We start from the raw sequence: 18518 nt of genomic DNA, 5'->3' as shown, positions 1-18518 counted from the left end.
TAAAGAATGAAAACAGCTACAAACAAGTACCTATCAATAATAACCTTAAACGTAAATGTACTAAATGCTCCCATCAAAAGAAATAAAGTGGCTGAATGCATAAGAAAACATGACCCATATATAAGCTGTCTACAAGAGACCCACCTCAGAACAAGGGACTCACACAGACTGAAAGCAAAGGAATGGAAAATTTTTTCAGGTAAAAGAAAAAAAAAAAGCTGGGATACCAATACTTATATCTGACAAAATAGACTTCAAAGTAAAGGCCATAACAAGAGATAAGAAAGGCCACTTCATAATACTAAAGTGATCGATACAATAAGAGGATTTAACTCTGTGCACCCAATGCAGGAGCACCCAAATACATAAAAAAACTTCTGGAATAAGATATCAAGGGAGAGATCGACAGCAATACAATCATAGTAGGAGACTTTAATACCCCATTGACATCACTGGATAAATCCTCTAGACAAAAAAATCAGCAATGAAACAGCAATTCTAAACAACTCACTAGATCACATGGAATTAATCAACTACTTCAGAACATTTCACCCCAAAGCTACAGAATATACATTCTTCTCAAGTGCACATTTTCAAAGATAGACCACATATTGGGACACAGGCAAAGTCTCTTCAAATTCAAGAAGACTGAAATCATATCAAGCATCTTCTCAGATCACAATGGCATATTATCTACACTAATAAAAGAGAAACATGCAAATTAACCATCACTCCATCACTCTGCCACACCCACCAGCCAATCAGAGTGACTATGCAAATTAACCCAATAACCCAACAAGATGGCGGTTAACTTGCATACGAAGGTGCTGAGCGAAGACTGAAAACAACTGAAGATGGCAGCGGCCACGGAGCTGAAGCGAGCAGGAGGCTTGGGTTGCTCCCAGCGACAGAGGAAGCCAAGCTTCCCATTGGCCCTATACTCCGCTCAAGGAGGGGCTGGGGCCTGTGTCGCAGCCCGTACCCTGGGCTCTGCTCAAGGGTCGCCAGGGGCGACCCAGGCTTCCAGCCAGCCCTGGCCTCCACTCGAGGAGCTGACGAAAAAAAAAAAGGAGGGGCTGGGAGCAGCTGGAGCAGAGAAGCCAAGCCTCGCTGCTGTGGCCGGACCAAAGGCCTGGGTCAGGAAGGCCTATTGCGCAAATCTTCGTGCAACGGGCCACTAGTTAGAAATAAACTACAATAAAAACAACCACAAAAATATGTAGAAGGAAGGAAAAAATAAAGGTCAGAGAGGAAGTAAATGACATAGAGACCAAAAAACAATACAAAAAAATCAATGGAACCAAGAGCTGGTTCTTTGAAAAGATAAACAAAGAGTGATGAACCTCTAGCCAGGCTCACCAAGAAGCAACGAGAGAGGCTCCAAATAAACAACGTCAGAAATGAAAGAGAGGAAATAACAACCAACCCCACAGAAATATGAAGGATTATGAAAAAATACTATGAACAACTCTATTCCAAAAAACTGGTCAACCTAGAAGAAATGGACATATTCCTAGAAAAATAGGATCTTCCATAACTCAATCAGGAAGAATAAAAAAATCTGAATAGGCCTATAACTATGGAGGAAATTGAAGCAGTCATCAAAAAATTTCCAGCAAACAAAAGCCCTGGGCTGACTTCACAGGGGAATTTTACCAACATTCAAAGAACTAAAACCTATCTATCCTCCTCAGACTATTCCAAAAAATTCAAGAGGAAGGCACACTTCCAAGCTCATTTTATGAAGCCAGCATTACCCTAATCCCAAAACCAGATAAAGACACCACACTACAAAGAAAGAAGATTACAGGCCAATATCCTTGATGAACATAGATGCTAAAATCCTCAACAAGATTCTAGCAAATCGGATCCAGCAATACATAAGAAAGATCATACGCCATGACCAAGTGGGATTTATTCCAGGGATGCAAGGATGGTATAACATACACAAATCAATAAACATAATACATCACATAAACAAATTGAGATAAAAATCACATAATTATATCAATCGATGCAGAAAAAGCATTTGACAAAATACAACACCCTTTCTTGATAAAAACTCTCAGCAAGGTGGGAATAGAAGGATCATACCTCAACATAATGAAAGTCTTAGATGACAAACCTACAGCCAACATCAGACTCAATGGGCAAAAACTAAAACTATTTCCCCTAAGAACAGGAACAAGACAGGGATGCCCACTCTTTCCACTCCTGTTCAACATAGTAATGGAAGTGCTAGCCATAGCGATCAGACAAGAAGAAGAAATGAAAGGCATCCAAATTGGAAAAGAAGAAGTAAAACTGTTATTATTTGCAGATGACATGATATTGTACATAGAAAACCCTAAAGTCTCCATCAAAAAACTACTAGATTTAATAAATAATTCGGCAATGTAGCAGGACACAAAATTAACACCCAGAAATCTATTGCTTTTTTATACACCAATAATGAACACACAGGAAGAGAAACAAAAAAAGAACAAAACAATCCCATTTACATTGCACTAAAAAAAAATTAAGATACCTAGGAATAAACTTAACTAAGGAGGTAAAAGACCTATACTTGGAAAATGTATACACTGAAAAAAGAGAGGAAGACATAAACAAATGGAAGAATATACCATGTTCACGGACTGGTAGAATCAACATCATTAAAATGTCCATACTACCAAAAGCAATCTATAGATTCAATGCAATTCCCATTAGGATACCAATGGCATATTTCACAGACCAAGACCCAAACTCTCCAAAAATTCATCTGGAATAAAAAAAAGACCCTGAATAGCCATAGCAATCTTGAGAAAGAACAAAGTTGGAGGGATCACAACACCAGATATCAAGTTTTACTACAAAGCCACTGTTCTCAAACTGCCTGGTCCTGGCACAAAAACAGACATATAGCCCAATGAAACAGAACAGAGAACCCAGAAATCGACCCAAGCCATTATGTTCAATTAATATTTGACAAAGGAGGCAAGAGCAAATAATGGAGTCAAGACAGTCTCTTCAATAAATGGTGCTGGGAAAATTGGACAGATACATGTAAAAAATGAAACTAGACCACCAACTTACACCATCCACAAAAATAAACTCAAAATGGATAAAGGACTTAAACATAAGATGGGAAACCATAAAAATCTTAGGAGAATCCATAGGCAGCAAAATATCAGACATATGTCACAGCAATGAAACAGCTCCTAGGGCAATGAAAACTAAGGAGAAAATAAACAAATGGGACTACATCAAAATAAAAAGCTTCTGCACAGCAAAAGAAACCATCCACAAAACAACAAGAAAGCCCACTGCATGGGAGAACATATTTGCCAATGTTATATCTGATTAGGGCCTAATCTCCAAAATTTATAGGGAACTCATACATCTTAACAAAAGGAAGATAAACAATCCAATAAAAAAATAGGCAAAGGACTTAAATCAACACTTTTTGAAAGAGGATATACAGAAGGCCAAGAGACTTCATATGAAAACATGCTCAAAGTCACTAATCATCCAAGAGAAGCAAATCAAAATGGCTATCATCAACAAATCAACAAACTACAAATGCTGGCGAGGATGTGGAGAAAAAGGAACCCTCCTGCACTGCTGGTGGGAATGCAGACTGGTGCAGCCACTGTGGAGAACAGTATGGAGTTTCCTCAAAAAATTAAATACTGAACTGCCATTTGACCTAGTGAGCCCACTTCTAGGGATCAGAAACACCAATCAGAAAGGATATATGCACCCCTACGTCCATAGCAGCAGAATTTACAACAGCTAAGATTTGGAAACAGTCTAAATATCTTTCAGCAGGTGAGTGGATTAGAAAACTGTGGTACAGCTACACAATGGAATACTATGCTACTGTGAAAAAGAAGGAACTCTTACCATTTGCAATAGCATGGATGGACCTGGAGAGCATTATGCTAAGAGAAATAAGCCAGTTGGAGAAAGATAAATATCACATGATCTCACTCCTTTGTGGAATATAATGAACAAGGTAAATGATAAACAAAAAAAATCCAAAGACAAAGAAGCAGCGAACAGACCGTCAAACTTCAAAGGGAAGTCAGAGGAAGGTGGGTGCTGGTGGTGGTGAGGTGGGGGTAAGAGAACAACCAAAGGACTTATATGCATGCATATAAGCATAACCAATGGACACAGACACTAGAGGAGTGAGGGGATGTGTTGGGGAGTGTGGGTTGGCCGGGGAGAGCTCAATGGGGGAAAAAGGAGACATATATAATACTGAATGTAATACTTTAAACAATAAAGAATTAAAAAATTTGAAAAAATAAAATAAAAATAAAATATATTTAGAAAACAAATAACTAAACAACTACAAAAAGCAGTAATTATATATCTGTATTGATGGGCATATAATGTGTAAACATCTAAACTATATGACAGTAACAGTATGGGGGTACAAAGCTTTTGTATACTACTAAAGTTTAGCTGTTATTAATCCAAACTAGATTGTCATAAATTAAACTGTTAATGATAACCATCAAGACACCACTAAGAAAATAACTCAAAAGTATATAGCAAAAGAAACAAAGGAATTAAAATATCTAACATAAAAGGCAATGATGTAGGACTTGAGGAACACAAAAAACAGAGGACATATAGGATAAAATAGGAAGTGGCTGGGGGACAGGAGGGAGGGGAGTAAGAGATCAACCGAAGGACTTGTATGCACCCATATAACCATAACTAATGGACATAAGGGAGGGCAGGGGCTTGTCAAGGGCGGGGGGGAAAAAAGGGCACTTATGTAATACCCTTTGTAATACTTTAAGCGGAAAAAAAAAAAAAAAAAAAAAAAGGAAGTGGCAGATGTAAATCCCATTTCACTGATAATTACATTAAGTGTAGAAGCATTAAACTCTTCAATTGAAAGCCACATGGGATATCAGCTCATACCTACCAAATTAATATACTGATAACAAATATTGGTCAAAACATGAATTGACAGGAATTCTTGTATAGCTGATGAGAGTATACATTAAAACTACTTTGGAAAACTGCTTGGAATTATCTAGTAAAGATAAAAATACACAAGTCTGATGACCAACAATTCTATTTGTACATGCACCTGAAAACTGTATACATGTGCACCAAGACATGTGCACGAGTGATCACAGCAGCATTACCCATGGAAGATAGAAATGGCAAACAATCCAAATGTAGAATAGATAAACAAAACATAATGTACTACATACACACAACATGGATGAATCTCACAGACATAATGCTGAACAAGAATTCATCTTGTAAGATGCCATAGAGATAGGGAAAAAAACAGGTGAAGCTAAAGTTTAGTTTATTAGAAAACATGTTTAATATATGTTTCTGTATAGTAATTCTATAGAAAAGCAGTGAGATGATTACCACAGAAGTCAGGATGCTGGATACTTTTGTTAGAGAAGGGTGGCTTCTGGGATGCTAGGAATGTTCTATTTCTTAAACTAGGGGGTGGTACATGGCATTGGCTTTGTGGTGATTAATGCACATGAATATGTGAATATTTTTTGTTTTGCACACTTTTCTTTATGGGTGCTATACATCACAAAAAGGCTTAAGTGTGTTTAAGGAAGACTTTTAAGTAAAACAAATTATGTGAAACTATATACAACATCTAAACTATAATTTCACCTCTGAAAATTGTTTAGCACTAATGAACAGTATTTAGGTCAGCTAAACTTCTTTAAAAACACCATGGTTTCTGACATAGAAAAAGGAGTATTGTGATACTGTATTCTACACTGTGACTTTGAACTAGTTAGTTCCTAGAGAAAAGGAATAAACTGACCCTAGCAGGCAGAGAAACAAATGTATCCAAGAAGCTTGGGTACAAACTGAAAAGATAGTTTTATGTTCAGGGAGGCAGCGCCTCCTCCCATCCCCTTCCAAGCAACACTGAGACCACGACATTTTCTTTGTGTGTGTCTTCTGGGGAGAACAGATGAAAATGTCACCCACACACACACACACACAATTCCTCCCCGTGAAGAAACAAAGCACTGTCCCAACAGAGGAGAGAACTGAGAAGCAAATACTTCTTTTTCTGACACAACACTGTATACCCAGCACTGAAAGTGTTCCCCAAAACAATACACTTACCTGGTCAAGATTGGAAAGACTGTTAGGGTCCTGACTCAGACCTTGGTACTGTCCCCTGAGTCTGTCACCAGCCGCTATTTTCCTAAACTTCTTCAGGTCAACGACATACAGTGCACTGGACAGAGAAGACCCATTTGTTACAACCATGGATTATGGCAGGAATGTGCCTCTACCAAACAAAAACAGGTCACTAGGCAAACCTGGCTTCTCTTTGAAAGGTAAGCTGAGGCCCGAGAGCAGACCTTGGGGACAGTATATGCTACTTCAAAGATGGCTAAGAAAATGATTACAAAACCCACATTCTGCCACCACAAGTACAGTTTGTCATTGTTCTTATTTAATTGCCTTCCAAAAGAAATAATTTAATCTCTGACAAGAGATTTCTAGCAAATGTCAGCAGATTAGGTAATAAAAGCTATAGTAACTACTAAATAACCATTAGTCCAAGATGTCTTGCTGATGTTTTAAATGTTGCAGGTGGAAAAAAACAAGTGTTACCATTGTTCTGGACCAAAAACAAAGTTGAGCACTAAAATCATCATCCCCCTTGCTGCCCCCTGCAACCCTCCCCCCTCATCCCTGTGCTGCTCCCTGTAACCCCCCGCCATCCCTGTGCTGCTCCCTGTAACCCTCCCATCCCTGTGCTGCTCCCTGTAACCCCCCCCATCCCTGTGCTGCTCCCTATAACCCCCCCATCCCTGTGCTGCTCCCTGTAACCCCCCCCCCATCCCTGTGCTGCTCCCTGTAACCCTCCCATCCCTGTGCTGCTCCCTGGAACCCCCCCCTCATCCCTGTGCTGCTCCCTGTAACCCCCCCATCCCTGTGCTGCTCCCTGTAACCCTCCCATCCCTGTGCTGCTCCCTGTAACCCCCCCCATCCCTGTGCTGCTCCCTATAACCCCCCCTCATCCCTGTGCTGCTCCCTGTAACCCCATCCCTGTGCTGCTCCCTGTAACCCCCCCATCCCTGTGCTGCTCCCTGTAACTCTCCCCATCCCTGTGCTGCTCCCTGTAAGCCCCCCCATCCCTGTGCTTCTCCCTGTAATCCCCTCATCCCTGTGCTGCTCCCTGTAACCCCCTGACCCTCCAACCTTCCAATCCCACTTTGCCCGAGAAGACCATACAATGTGCAATGGGAAAGCATCAAATGCACACGTGGTCTGACCCAGGAGTTACACTTCTAGGAATTTATCCCACAGCTACACTGAAACATACAAAGTAATGTCTGTAATTATTCAGTGCAATAATGTCACAGCAAAAGACTATAAACATAATAACACTACTGGAATAATATGTAGATGTTAAAAGGAATAAGTTATCTCTCTACATATAATAAGATCTACTAGAGAGATTATGTTTAAAAAAGCAAGGCATAAAACTATAAATGGGATGATATATATATATATGATATATTTTTATTGATTTCAGAGAGGAAAGAAGAGGGAGAGAGATAGAAACATCAATGATGAGAGAGAAACACTGATCGGCCGCCTTCTGCACGTCCCCCACTGGGGACCGAACCCACAACCTGGGCACGTGCCCATGACCGGAACCAAACCTGGGACCCTTCAGTCCCCAGTCCGATGCTCTATCCACTGAGCCAAACCAGCCACGGCGGGGATGGTATATTTTGTGTAAAAGAAAATTCATATTTTGTGCAAAAAGAAGACAGAGTTGTTCATGTAAGAATTAAGAAATTCCGCCTGGCTGGTGTGGCTCAGCGGTTGAGTGTAGACCAGGAGGTCACAGTTCCATTCCCGGTCAGGGCACATGCCCCAGTTGCAGGCTTGATCCCCAGTGTGGGTGTGCAGGAGGCAGCTGATCAGTGATTCTCTCTCATCATTGATGTTCTATCTCTCTCTCCCTCTCCTTTCCTCTCTGAAATCAATAAAAAAATAAATTTAAAAAAAGGAATTACAAAATTCCATTGGACATATAGTAAATTAACAGGAGGTTATCTGCTGTGGAATGAAAATCAGGTGGAATAGAGACAGGATTGAGAAGATGTTTTTCACTGTATACTTTTTATAATTCTTATTTATGAACCATATTAGTGTATTAGCTATTCAATATTAAATATACAAAATTAATTTAAAGAAAATAAAAAAAAAACAGTGTTAGGAGTGGCCCATTTTCAGTACCTGATGTGATACTTGCGCCCAGCTAAGTGACTGGCCCAGTACCCTGATTTCCAGAACCTGTAGCCATCCATTTCTTTTCGGCTGTCACAGAAAGGAGTATAACCGTAAGGGGCGCCATCCAAATTAAAATCTCTTAACTCTTTCAGATCTGTCCGCACGATCTGGAGAAAAGGTCACAAGTCATTTGTTAGACAACCTTGCAGACAGCATTTCCTGGCATCTGGAGCCGTACTGAAGGCCCACGCTGCAGCGGGAGTGCCAGCCACACCTGCCTCTTCCACTGACCGGCTGACCACCCCCCCTCACAGTGTAGTGCTTGGCACACAGAGAGGAGAAATAAACAAATTTATATTGCTTAGACTCTCTGTGACTCATCTGTAAAATGGGAAACTCACAAGACTGCTGGGAGGTTTATGTGAATTAATATGCAAACAAATGTAAAACAATGCCTATTTTTAGTTTGTATGTAAAATGAATTAAGATAAAAATAATGATGCAATGAAAACTATGTAACAAAGACATAGAAGAAAATATAAAAAGGACACATCAAATGCAAATGTTAAAAGTGATCACATCTAGGCGATACTTTTCCATATATTCTAAATAATATAAGATAAACATGTATTACCCCAGTCAGGTCGAAACGGCCCCGGTGTGGTAGGGACAACCCCGGTCAGGTTGAAACGGCCCCCGTGAGGTAGGGACGACCCCGGTGAGGTTGAAACAGCCCCCGTGAGGTAGGGACGACCCCAGTCAGGTCGAAACGGCCCCGGCGTGGTAGGGACAACCCCGGTCAGGTTGAAACGGCCCCCGTGAGGTAGGGACGACCCCAGTCAGGTCGAAACGGCCCCGGTGTGGTAGGGACAACCCCGGTCAGGTTGAAACAGCCCCGGTGTGGTAGGGACAACCCCGGTCAGGTTGAAACAGCCCCGGTGTGGTAGGGACAACCCCGGTGAGGTTGAAACGGCCCCCGTGAGGTAGGGACGACCCCAGTCAGGTCGAAACGGCCCCGGCGTGGTAGGGACAACCCCGGTCAGGTTGAAACGGCCCCCGTGAGGTAGGGACGACCCCGGTGAGGTTGAAACGGCCCTGGTGAGGTTGAGACTACTCCAGTGAGGTTGGGACAAATAAAGGGGACCAGTATGGACTGATGAACAGGTGTAGATACAGAAGCAGAGCAACATTGAACAGAATGTTAAACTACAATGGCGAGCCTGGGGAGGGTTGGGGGGGGCGGATTAAGAGACCAACTGAAGGACTTATATGCATGCATATAAGATTAACCAATGGACACAAGACACGGGGCGGGGGGGCGGGGGGTAGGGGCCGGGGGAATATCATGGGGGGGAAAAAGGAGACATATGTAATACTCTTTATAATACTTTAAGAAATAAAAATTATTAAAAAAAAAAAAAAAAAAAAAAAAAAAAAAAAAAAAAAAAAAAAAAAAAGATAAACATGTATTTTTCATAACTGGAAAAATAAAATAATTCAAAAAGGAAAAGGAAGTCTAGCGCCTTTAGACAGACTGTTGACGCTGCCTCTAGGAGCTCACCTGATCGGCATCCACAAAGAGGACCTTGTCCACAACCAGGGGGAAGAGCACGTCCAGGAAGAGGATCTTGTAGCCCCAGATGGTGCGCTGCTTCTCAGTTTGCTGGTGGAGCCACCGGGGCCACTTGTACTGCACAAGCTCATAGTGGAAACTGTACTTGTCTGCCATGTAAGGTATGAATTCCTGTTTTCAGACATAGGAACAACCATCATTTACTGTAAGAAAGCTGACTTCATAATGTCAGACAGCCGTCACAATGATGGCACATGCAAAACACATTTAGTAACAAGTAACAAACTCTCTGACCCAACCCCTGGTGAGGACATAAACGAATACATATAAACGTTCGCCAAATCCCCGTTTCTTTATGACTTCCGAGCACTACATGAAGTGACAGAAACCTTTAAGTAAAGGCTTTTAGACAACTAATTCACATTTGTGTGGGTGTGTTGAAGAGAAATGAACTTCATTTGTCTAAACTCGATCAGTAAAGCGTTTTTTTGAGCTGGCCTTTTTCATTGTTGGCACTGTTACAGATGCCCCCCATTTTCCCTGCCACCACCCAGGCCTGCACCCCCCTATTGTCTGTGTCCATGGGCTATACAAGCTCTTTAGCTCATCTCTTCCAATCTCCCCAGTCTGTCAGCCTGTGCCGTGCACCCAGGCTCTGGACCTGTTCTGTCTGTCAGTGTATTGTGCTCACTAGAGCCCACATGTCAGTGAGGCCATGTGGCACTTGTCTCTCTGAGGGGCTTGTTTCATCTCCGCTAGGTCTAACCCAGGCAATGACGTGGCAAACCAAACACTCTGGACAAATAGGTTGCCATTAAGTCTTTCATATTCTAAACACAAGAACCTTCAGGGGACCAGAAATGAATACTCATCTAAAAGAGAAATTACTGAATGCCTTAAAAGTTATTTAGTAAATTCCACAGAATAGCAACAAAAAAGATGCAAATAAGTCCATTTAGAGGGCAAATGCTAACTGACATAAGCAAAGCATAAAGTCTTCCCAGTGTGTTTTTGCTGGACACCAATGAGGCACTACTTGTGTGGACGCTGGGGAGCTGCTCAGGAGAGAGCCATCGTTCTGACTGGAAACCAGCCGTGTTCTTTCATTAGACCAGGGTCTGCACTCGGCAGAAGAGAACGTTACTTCATCCAACAAATGACATGGGCTCTCTTCCTAGGTTACCCAAGCTTCCAACAAGACATAATTTTGTGTTCAGTTTTATAACAACTCTTCCCCCCAAAATAGATCAGTCTGGAAGAGTAATCAACATAGAAATATGCAACTGAATCAGGGTTAAGTCAATAAAAGGAAAAATTTTAAATTATACAGATAACAAGTAGTAAAAAGTATATTATACTATACATATCTCCTTAATAAGAATGTTTTTTCTTTTTTCTGAAGAACACACCTTAAATGTAGGGGACAAATAATTCTTCAAAAACCAAAATTTCACAGGAGTCTTGGTGTTCTTCAGTACTGATAACATCATTATGCTGCCAAAGAAAAGAAATAATACTAATGATCTTCCAATGCTTTTTAATCTCAACAAAATCAAGTAGTTAATTACGCGATCACTAAGTGTTCTTCACGGTAGAGCTAGCTGATGACCCGTGAGGCTCAGAGGGACCCTTCACAGTGGAGAACAGCACTTGTTCCTCGGCGTAAACCCATCACTGAGTGAGGAGGAGCATCTCTCACCCACAAACGTACACCAACAATAAAGGCAAAGGCTTTGGTCCTGCTGCCTCCTAAAGAGACTGCTCCGTGACCTGCTATGTCAGTGATGACACAATTGAAAGCGGAGGCCGTGCTGACTGACTGCGCCCCCCAAAGCCCTGGCTGCCTCCAAGCCTGTGGGGCCACGAGGAGAAGGAATGACAGACGGTTACAGTCCCGGGATTCCCTACTTTGAAAACAAACAAAAGTACATTTTGAGCTCTGGCCGGTTTGGCTCAGTGGATAGAGCAGGGGTCCTCAAACTTTTTAAACAGGGGGCCAGTTCACTGTCCCTCAGACCGTTGGAGGGCCGGACTATAGTTTTAAAAAAAAACTATGAACAAATTCCTATGCACACTGAACATATCTTATTTTGAAGTAAAAAAACAAAACGGGAACAAATACAATATTTGTATTTGCATGTGGCCCTCGGGCCGCAGTGTGAGGATCCCTGGGATAGAGCATTGGCCTGTAGACTGAAGGTCCCAGGTTCAATTCCGGTCACGGGCACACGCCCCGGGTAAGGACTCCATCAGGGGGCCTGCAGGAGACAGCCAAACAATGATTCTCTCTCATCACTAATGTTTCTATCCATCTTTCCCTCTCCCTTCCTCTCTGAAATCAATAAAAATATATTTTAAAAAAATACACTTTGAGTCAAGGAATTTAATTAAATGTAGCTGTTATTAACATCTAGCCTTACTGTTTTGGTCAGGTATTATTCCTTGGAAACAGGAGGTCTAAGACATGAGTAAAATGACATTTTGATTATTTGCTACACTAGATCTGTAGTAGAACATTAAAGCAACAAGAACCTGGCATTCGGAAAGTTCCTCTCGGGCAGGGCACTCCCGAGGACTTCCCCCTGGCAACCCCTGGGCAAGCAGCCCAAGCCAGGGCCTCTCCTTGGCTCTGGCTATGACCTCAGGCAGGCCCCTTCACCCCGAGTCTCCAGCTGTCTATAAAACAGGTCTCACTGCAGCTCTCAAACCCTACGAATCTATAGAAAGCAGGCCCATGGTCCTATCCCACTTCTGTTCTCTATGTTAACCTCTTAATTGATGGTGTTTTTTTTTTTTATATATTTTATTGCTTTTTCACAATCGATGCCAGAGAAACATCGATCAGCTGCCTCCTGCACACCTCCCACTGGGGATGTGCCCACAACCAAGGTACATGCCCTTGGCCAGAATCGAACCTGGGGCCCTTCAGTCCGCAGGCTGACGCTCTATCCACTGAGCCAAACCGGTTAGGGCTTAATTGATGGTTTAAGCAATGTTTGGTGGCCAGTTAAACACTATCTATAATATGTGCACAATGATATTAAAGGTTTATAGCCTTGTAATAGCCACACCGATGCTTTTACTATAGAGCTTGAGTCCATGCTGCTAGCCAGATCAAAACAAGCACAATTATATGGACACCTTTCACAACCCTCAGAGTGATTCAGATATGCAGAGGTGTGATGGGCAGGAGCGCACAGAACACTTCCTTTCTAACTAAGAACACGGTGACAAATTCATTCATATATACGGAAACAACCAACAGGACTAACCGAAGAAATCTTTCATAGAGATGACCAGATGCAACAGAGAAAATATTAATTATGTCGTCTTTATCTTGTTTTACTTCTTCGGTCTTCTGTCCTCCCGTGAAGCCCCTATAATAATAAAGGTGAAAGTAAGCACAAAAGGGGAAATGCTCAGACAGACACCGGCGTGAAGGGGAGCGGGAGAGATGGTTCCACCCAGTCCTGCTCCTTCCCTAGCAAGTGGTGCAGTGGGACCAGGAGCAGGGCCCCTCCCGCCCGGGGACACAGGGCCAGGACACCACCCGCAGGTAAGGAGAGGGCAGCTAGCAGGCCCCGCAGCTGCAGGAGAAGACAGAACACAGGCAGCAGCAGGCTCAGTGGAAGGAACCTGAGCGATGCTCTGCCAGCCCTGCAAAGAGCAGCACAGCCCGCAGAGTCGAGAGCAGGAGAGAGGAGCCCCTTCCCAGGGACAGGGCGTTTCGTTACAGTGGAGACACTCCTGCCCATGGAAGGGAAGGGCCGTTTCTGGCTGCACAGGACAGCATGTGGAAGGTCCAAGACACAACGATTACGCTCCAAAGAAGAGAGGGAGGGTGCTTATGTTTGTTTTTCCTAAAAAAGCACTCTTTTTGTTATGCCAATTTACCATTTGAAGGAATCCCAGAATCCAGATTCATTCTCATTAGTTCCATCACTCAGCAAGTCTTCATTCACCATGTCTGCCTTCTTCTGAACCTGCAATCACAGGTGATGGACTTAGTCCTCCTGTCGTTTTAACAGGCATTAAACTGACGTTCACTGTGGGTACTGCCAACCACAGGGAATTAATTCTCCCATAAGCAGTACAGCCCACTCAGAGGCTAGACGTACTCAACAGAAATATCTTAATCACATCACACAAAACCTGAAGTGAAAAGACAGCAACCTCTTTTCATTAGACAATAGCTGTTTTCAGTTTGAAAAAATGGGCAAAAAAATCCTCAAACAATTGTGTGGGAAACATAGTCTGAGTGAAATTGCAAGTGTAATTCACCACCCGAGAGCCAGCTCTCAGGGGAGGCGCAGCTGCGTGCGTCCTGGCAGGAGGCACTGTGTGCGTAGCCTCTGTCCGGATTCACTGGCCGAGCCAGCAAGGGCTCCTGGACAGCCCAGGGAGGGCTGTCTCCCGCCATGATGTGCGGCTGCGTTAGGCTTTCCCGGGTGTGAGAAGTGTGGGTTCAGTTCCTGACCAGCACAGTAAAATGAGTAGCTGCTCAACAAAATGAGTCGTAATCTTTTTGCTGGTGGAGGGTCTTGCCTTCAATTTGTAAAAAACACAAAATCTGTGAAGCACAATGAAGCAAAGTACAATAAAACGAGGCATGCCTGTATTTACTCCATAAGGACCTCTGAGTTTAAGGCACTAAGAACTTTAACATTCTGAGAGTAGAAAGAAGTGAAAAGAAGTTAAATGAGCTACCATTTATAATTGTTGAAATTTTCATTGGCATTATCACCAATTTTCTGAGAATACAGTTATGAATAATCATGTAAATTATGGCGGTATCTGCACCACAATGTCTATGAAAACATTTTATCTGAAATGAGACTTATATTGCTCACTGAGATTACCCAAAAGGTGCCCTCTCAGCTGAAGCAAGCCCTCAGCTGAAGCAAGCCACAAATGCATATTTAGAAGACATTTTGTAATTAAAGCTGCATTCCTATAAACACTACAGTGAAATTCCAATGATAAATTAGTCTTGGGTTTCTTTTTCTTCCCCCCTCAGCTTTACTGAGATATAATTGACAAATAACACTGTATAAACTTAAGGTATACAATGTGATAATTTTGTATACATACATACTGTGAAATGATTACCACAATAATAGCATTATTATTAGAGTTAACACATCCATTAACTCACAAAGTTTGGTGCTGGTTTCAAGATATGTATTTTTATTTTTTCAGTGTAAAAATGTTTTATTTTAAATTTTATATCTTTATTGTTGAAAGTACAGATGCCTCCCTTCTTTCCCTCTGCTTCACCCCTTCCCCCAGACCTTCACCTGTGTCCATGGGTTATGCTTATAAATTCTTTGGTTAATTTCTCCTTACCCCCACCTTCCTTCTGAGATTCTAAGACTGATACATATTTTTATTTAACATGTTTTATTAATAAACGGATTTCAGAGAGGAAGGGAGAGGGAGAAATAGAAACATCAATGATGAGAGAGAATCATCAATTGACTGCCTCCTGTATGCCCCCCACTGGGGATTGAGCCTGCAACCCAGGCTGTGCCCTGACCAGGAATTGAACCAGGACCTCCTGGTTCACGGGTTGATTTTCAACCACCGAGACACACCAGCTGGGCACGATACATATTTTAGATATCTACCAAATGCCAGAGTCCTGCCCCTTTTAACAACTATAAAAGAGCGGCTGCCTTCATACACCAAACTCACCTTCACTTTAATAATTTTGCTCTTGAAGTTATTGAGGACGACAACAACTTCACCAGCATCGGGCGGAGAGTCTGTCCCGTCATGGCTTGGAGAGAAAGGGAGCAGTAAGATGGACGCTACAAATCACAGCTCTCAAACGCAGGAAATGCTCTGACATCAATCATCTTATCTGTCCATCACTTTATCATAAAGGAGTTTTTCAGAACAAATTTATTTTTCACGACCTGCAGGAAGCCCCTTCAAGGTCCACAGAAGCACTTGCCAAAATCTCTACCTTTAAACCCCATGCATCCCCATCAGTCACAGCCCAAACTTCCTTCCCGAGTCGCTGAAATGACCTTTCAGCGTGAGAGCTGCCAGGGCCGTCTACTGTGTGCCGGACACCCACCACCATCTGTGCTCCCGCGGCCTGAGCCCCACCCAGCACCTTTCATAGGGAGTGCGGAGAGCCAGGTGACTATGAACCCACTGGGTTCACTGTCACGCAGAGAGAGTTCTCAGGCAAAGGGGCGCCCAAGATGCTCCGGAGGCTGGGAATAGGGAATGCCCACTGGGAGGCTTGGAGGCAGGAAGAGGAAGGCAGGGGGCTGGGCGTTAGGGGAGTGGCCAGAGAAAGGACTCGTGGAGGAACCGTGGTTTAGAAAAACAGATAAATGTCTTACGACAGATTACAATTCTGTAAAATCCTATTTGGGGGAAACATCATTTGGAGAAAACTGCTGTTGATAATGAAGATGTTGTTATAATACAAGAGTCTTCATGTCTTGGGTAAGAAATGCACAGTCAGGTCCGGTCCGTCCCAGGGAGCACAGGTGCGGACACAGCAAGAGGCCGTGCAAACAAACGCTGATGGAAGCCATTTCCTATAGATAAACTGAGAGGACGCCTTTTTGCACAGTTTAACACTAACTTCAACTGCGTTAGCAGAATTCAGACCACACCTTTTTAGAGGCAGTGTAATTTTTAAGACGAATAGTCATTTGTCGCAAACCTTAAAGCCAAATCCCTGCTGCTGACGAAACACCCTGAGGCCTTGCTCCCAGCCCACCACAGGCCAGGGCCACGTGAGCACCAGGACCCAGGCTGAAGCTCACAGGGACTGCTCATCTGTAACTCAGGGTCAGGAAACAGGCTATCTGGGTAGAAAAGTCTGACTGTTCTACATTTCCTTTCTCCCTTCTTGAAATGACTGCATTTCTCACAGCCTGTGGTTCCATCACAGTGAGATGACTGACTGTGGGGTGCTGGTAGCAGAAAGAAAATGGGACCTAAAGGCCCATCTCTTCCTCCCCCGCCCAGCGCGCACCAGGTGCCCTGGAGGGTAGTGCGGAGTGGCGCTGTGAGAGCTGGCAGTCACCGTGGCAATGTGGGAGCTGGCAGAGGCCGAATGGGGGGTGCGGTGACTTCAGGAGGGGGACCTGCCGAATGCTGGGCTTCTTTCTGAGGCAGCTGTGCAGAATGACCCCAAGCACACGGAAGCCTGGTAGAATCTGGGTACCACCCAGGCAGAGAACGCACAAGAACTAGTGCCCTCAGTGCACTGCAGAAGGGTGCTGCCCACACCGAGCGGGGCCTGTGAAACCCTGCGATGGGCTCCCTCAGGGCTCCTTGCACAGCAGCCATGCCTGGGGAGGAAAGGTCCAGAGGCGCAGGGTGGGCCCAGCAAGAACATCCTGGGATCTCTGTGGGATGACTCCCTGTCTCCTGAAGTGAAAGGCTCTTGCTGGCAGCAGTGTGCCTGGACCCTGCATCCACTGACCCTACTGTGAAACCAGAGTGGGGAGGAAGGCAAGGTGGTGGCTGTTTCACAGCTGCCTGCAGCGTCCCTCCAAGGACTATCAGTGTGGGATGAATGAGGGCTACCCTCACCCAAGAAAACCAGAGTGAAGGAGCCGCAGCACTCGGGCCTGCAGCCACAGCCCATTCTACACGGTCCCGCTACACAGCCTGGGCATCAGCGGCACCAACCTTGGGCTCACCGGGAGGCTGTGGAACTTTCTGGAGGGCTTGGACATGCAAAGGAAAGGCCAGGCCTTCAGGGGAAGGGGTGCCAGGTCCGAGGACATCTGGAGCACCCTGTGGGTGGCACTGTCTACGTTAGGCCAGTGTGATGCCTATAGGGTTGCTGATGCCCGGGATCTGCTACCCTCTTAGCTATGTTTGGCCTGCCCCAGTGACAGTGGGATGGGCTGCCCTGTGAGTGTCCACTTAGAGGGGACCCACTCTGGCTATGATTCCCTCTCCCGTATGGGCCGACTAAGGGTGGGCTGATGACCATAAGTGTCACGGCCTCCAGGAGCAGCCTGGACGCCAGGTGGGTGCCTACCTTTCCGCCACGCTGTCTCTGATTACCTTGGTAATTCAAGGGCTGCACATCCAACTACAGATCTCTGCTCACCATGCCCTTTGCTGCTGCTGCTTTCTGGGCAGGCCCAGAGGCATGGGTGCCTGTGGGCATCAGCTGCCATTTCTCATAGGGCCGACCACGTCTGTGAGGTCTGTTCCATCCCCCTCACTGGGAATCGGGGGCCTTCTGCTGTGGCCTCTGTGATGACCACATCCAGGTGGGATGTGTCAGGAGTCGACCTGTTTGGTTTAAATGCTGGCTCAGCTCAGCAGGGCTGAGTTGTGGCAGGTGCTCCGAGGTCTGTTATTCTTGGGCCTCTCCTGGCTGTCACTCAGCTACCCTGGGTACCAGGCTGCGTGAATGATGCTGGCACCACTCCCTGTGGATCCTCGAGCGCTGCTGGAGTCACCTGCTACAAGTATTGGGGGGAGCAGGAAGGTTCCTCTGTGGACTTAGCCTAGAAGGGCCAGGTGGGCTCTGAGCACGGGTGCTGCCCTATGGCCTCTACTGGGAGGAGAAAGCAGGGAAGGGCATGCTGAGCCCCTGGAAAAGACCGGTGAGGAGGAGCAAGCCAGCTCTTTTGAAGCTGGTTCAGCACGGCGCCTCTCCAGGTCCCTAGCAGAGGGAGTGAGTGCTACCTGTGGCCTCTCC

The 18518-nt window shown here is 44.4% G+C and overlaps 1 protein-coding gene across 4 annotated transcripts in view; it reads right to left on the bottom strand.

Moving 5' to 3' along the window:
* Nucleotides 1–18518, bottom strand: part of UGGT1 (UDP-glucose glycoprotein glucosyltransferase 1) — a 191545-nt gene that overhangs the window by 25495 nt on the left and 147532 nt on the right. For all 4 annotated transcript variants that reach the window (XM_070423223.1, XM_070423222.1, XM_070423221.1 and 1 more), the window contains 7 exons: nucleotides 15521–15605; nucleotides 13721–13809; nucleotides 13099–13203; nucleotides 11236–11320; nucleotides 9815–9997; nucleotides 8260–8420; nucleotides 6121–6235 (listed from right to left, as the gene is read on the bottom strand). In XM_070423223.1, coding sequence (XP_070279324.1) covers nucleotides 6121–6235; nucleotides 8260–8420; nucleotides 9815–9997; nucleotides 11236–11320; nucleotides 13099–13203; nucleotides 13721–13809; nucleotides 15521–15605 — 823 coding nt within the window. The remainder of the gene's footprint in view (nucleotides 1–6120; nucleotides 6236–8259; nucleotides 8421–9814; nucleotides 9998–11235; nucleotides 11321–13098; nucleotides 13204–13720; nucleotides 13810–15520; nucleotides 15606–18518) is intronic.

This window comes from Myotis yumanensis, unplaced genomic scaffold (genome assembly GCF_028538775.1).
Source record: "Myotis yumanensis isolate MYYU_CA2020_CCGP unplaced genomic scaffold, mMyoYum1.0.hap1 SCAF_8, whole genome shotgun sequence".
Lineage (NCBI taxonomy): Eukaryota > Metazoa > Chordata > Mammalia > Chiroptera > Vespertilionidae > Myotis > Myotis yumanensis.
Note: the sequence above shows the minus strand (reverse complement) of the source record. Positions and strands in the feature narration are given on the sequence as shown.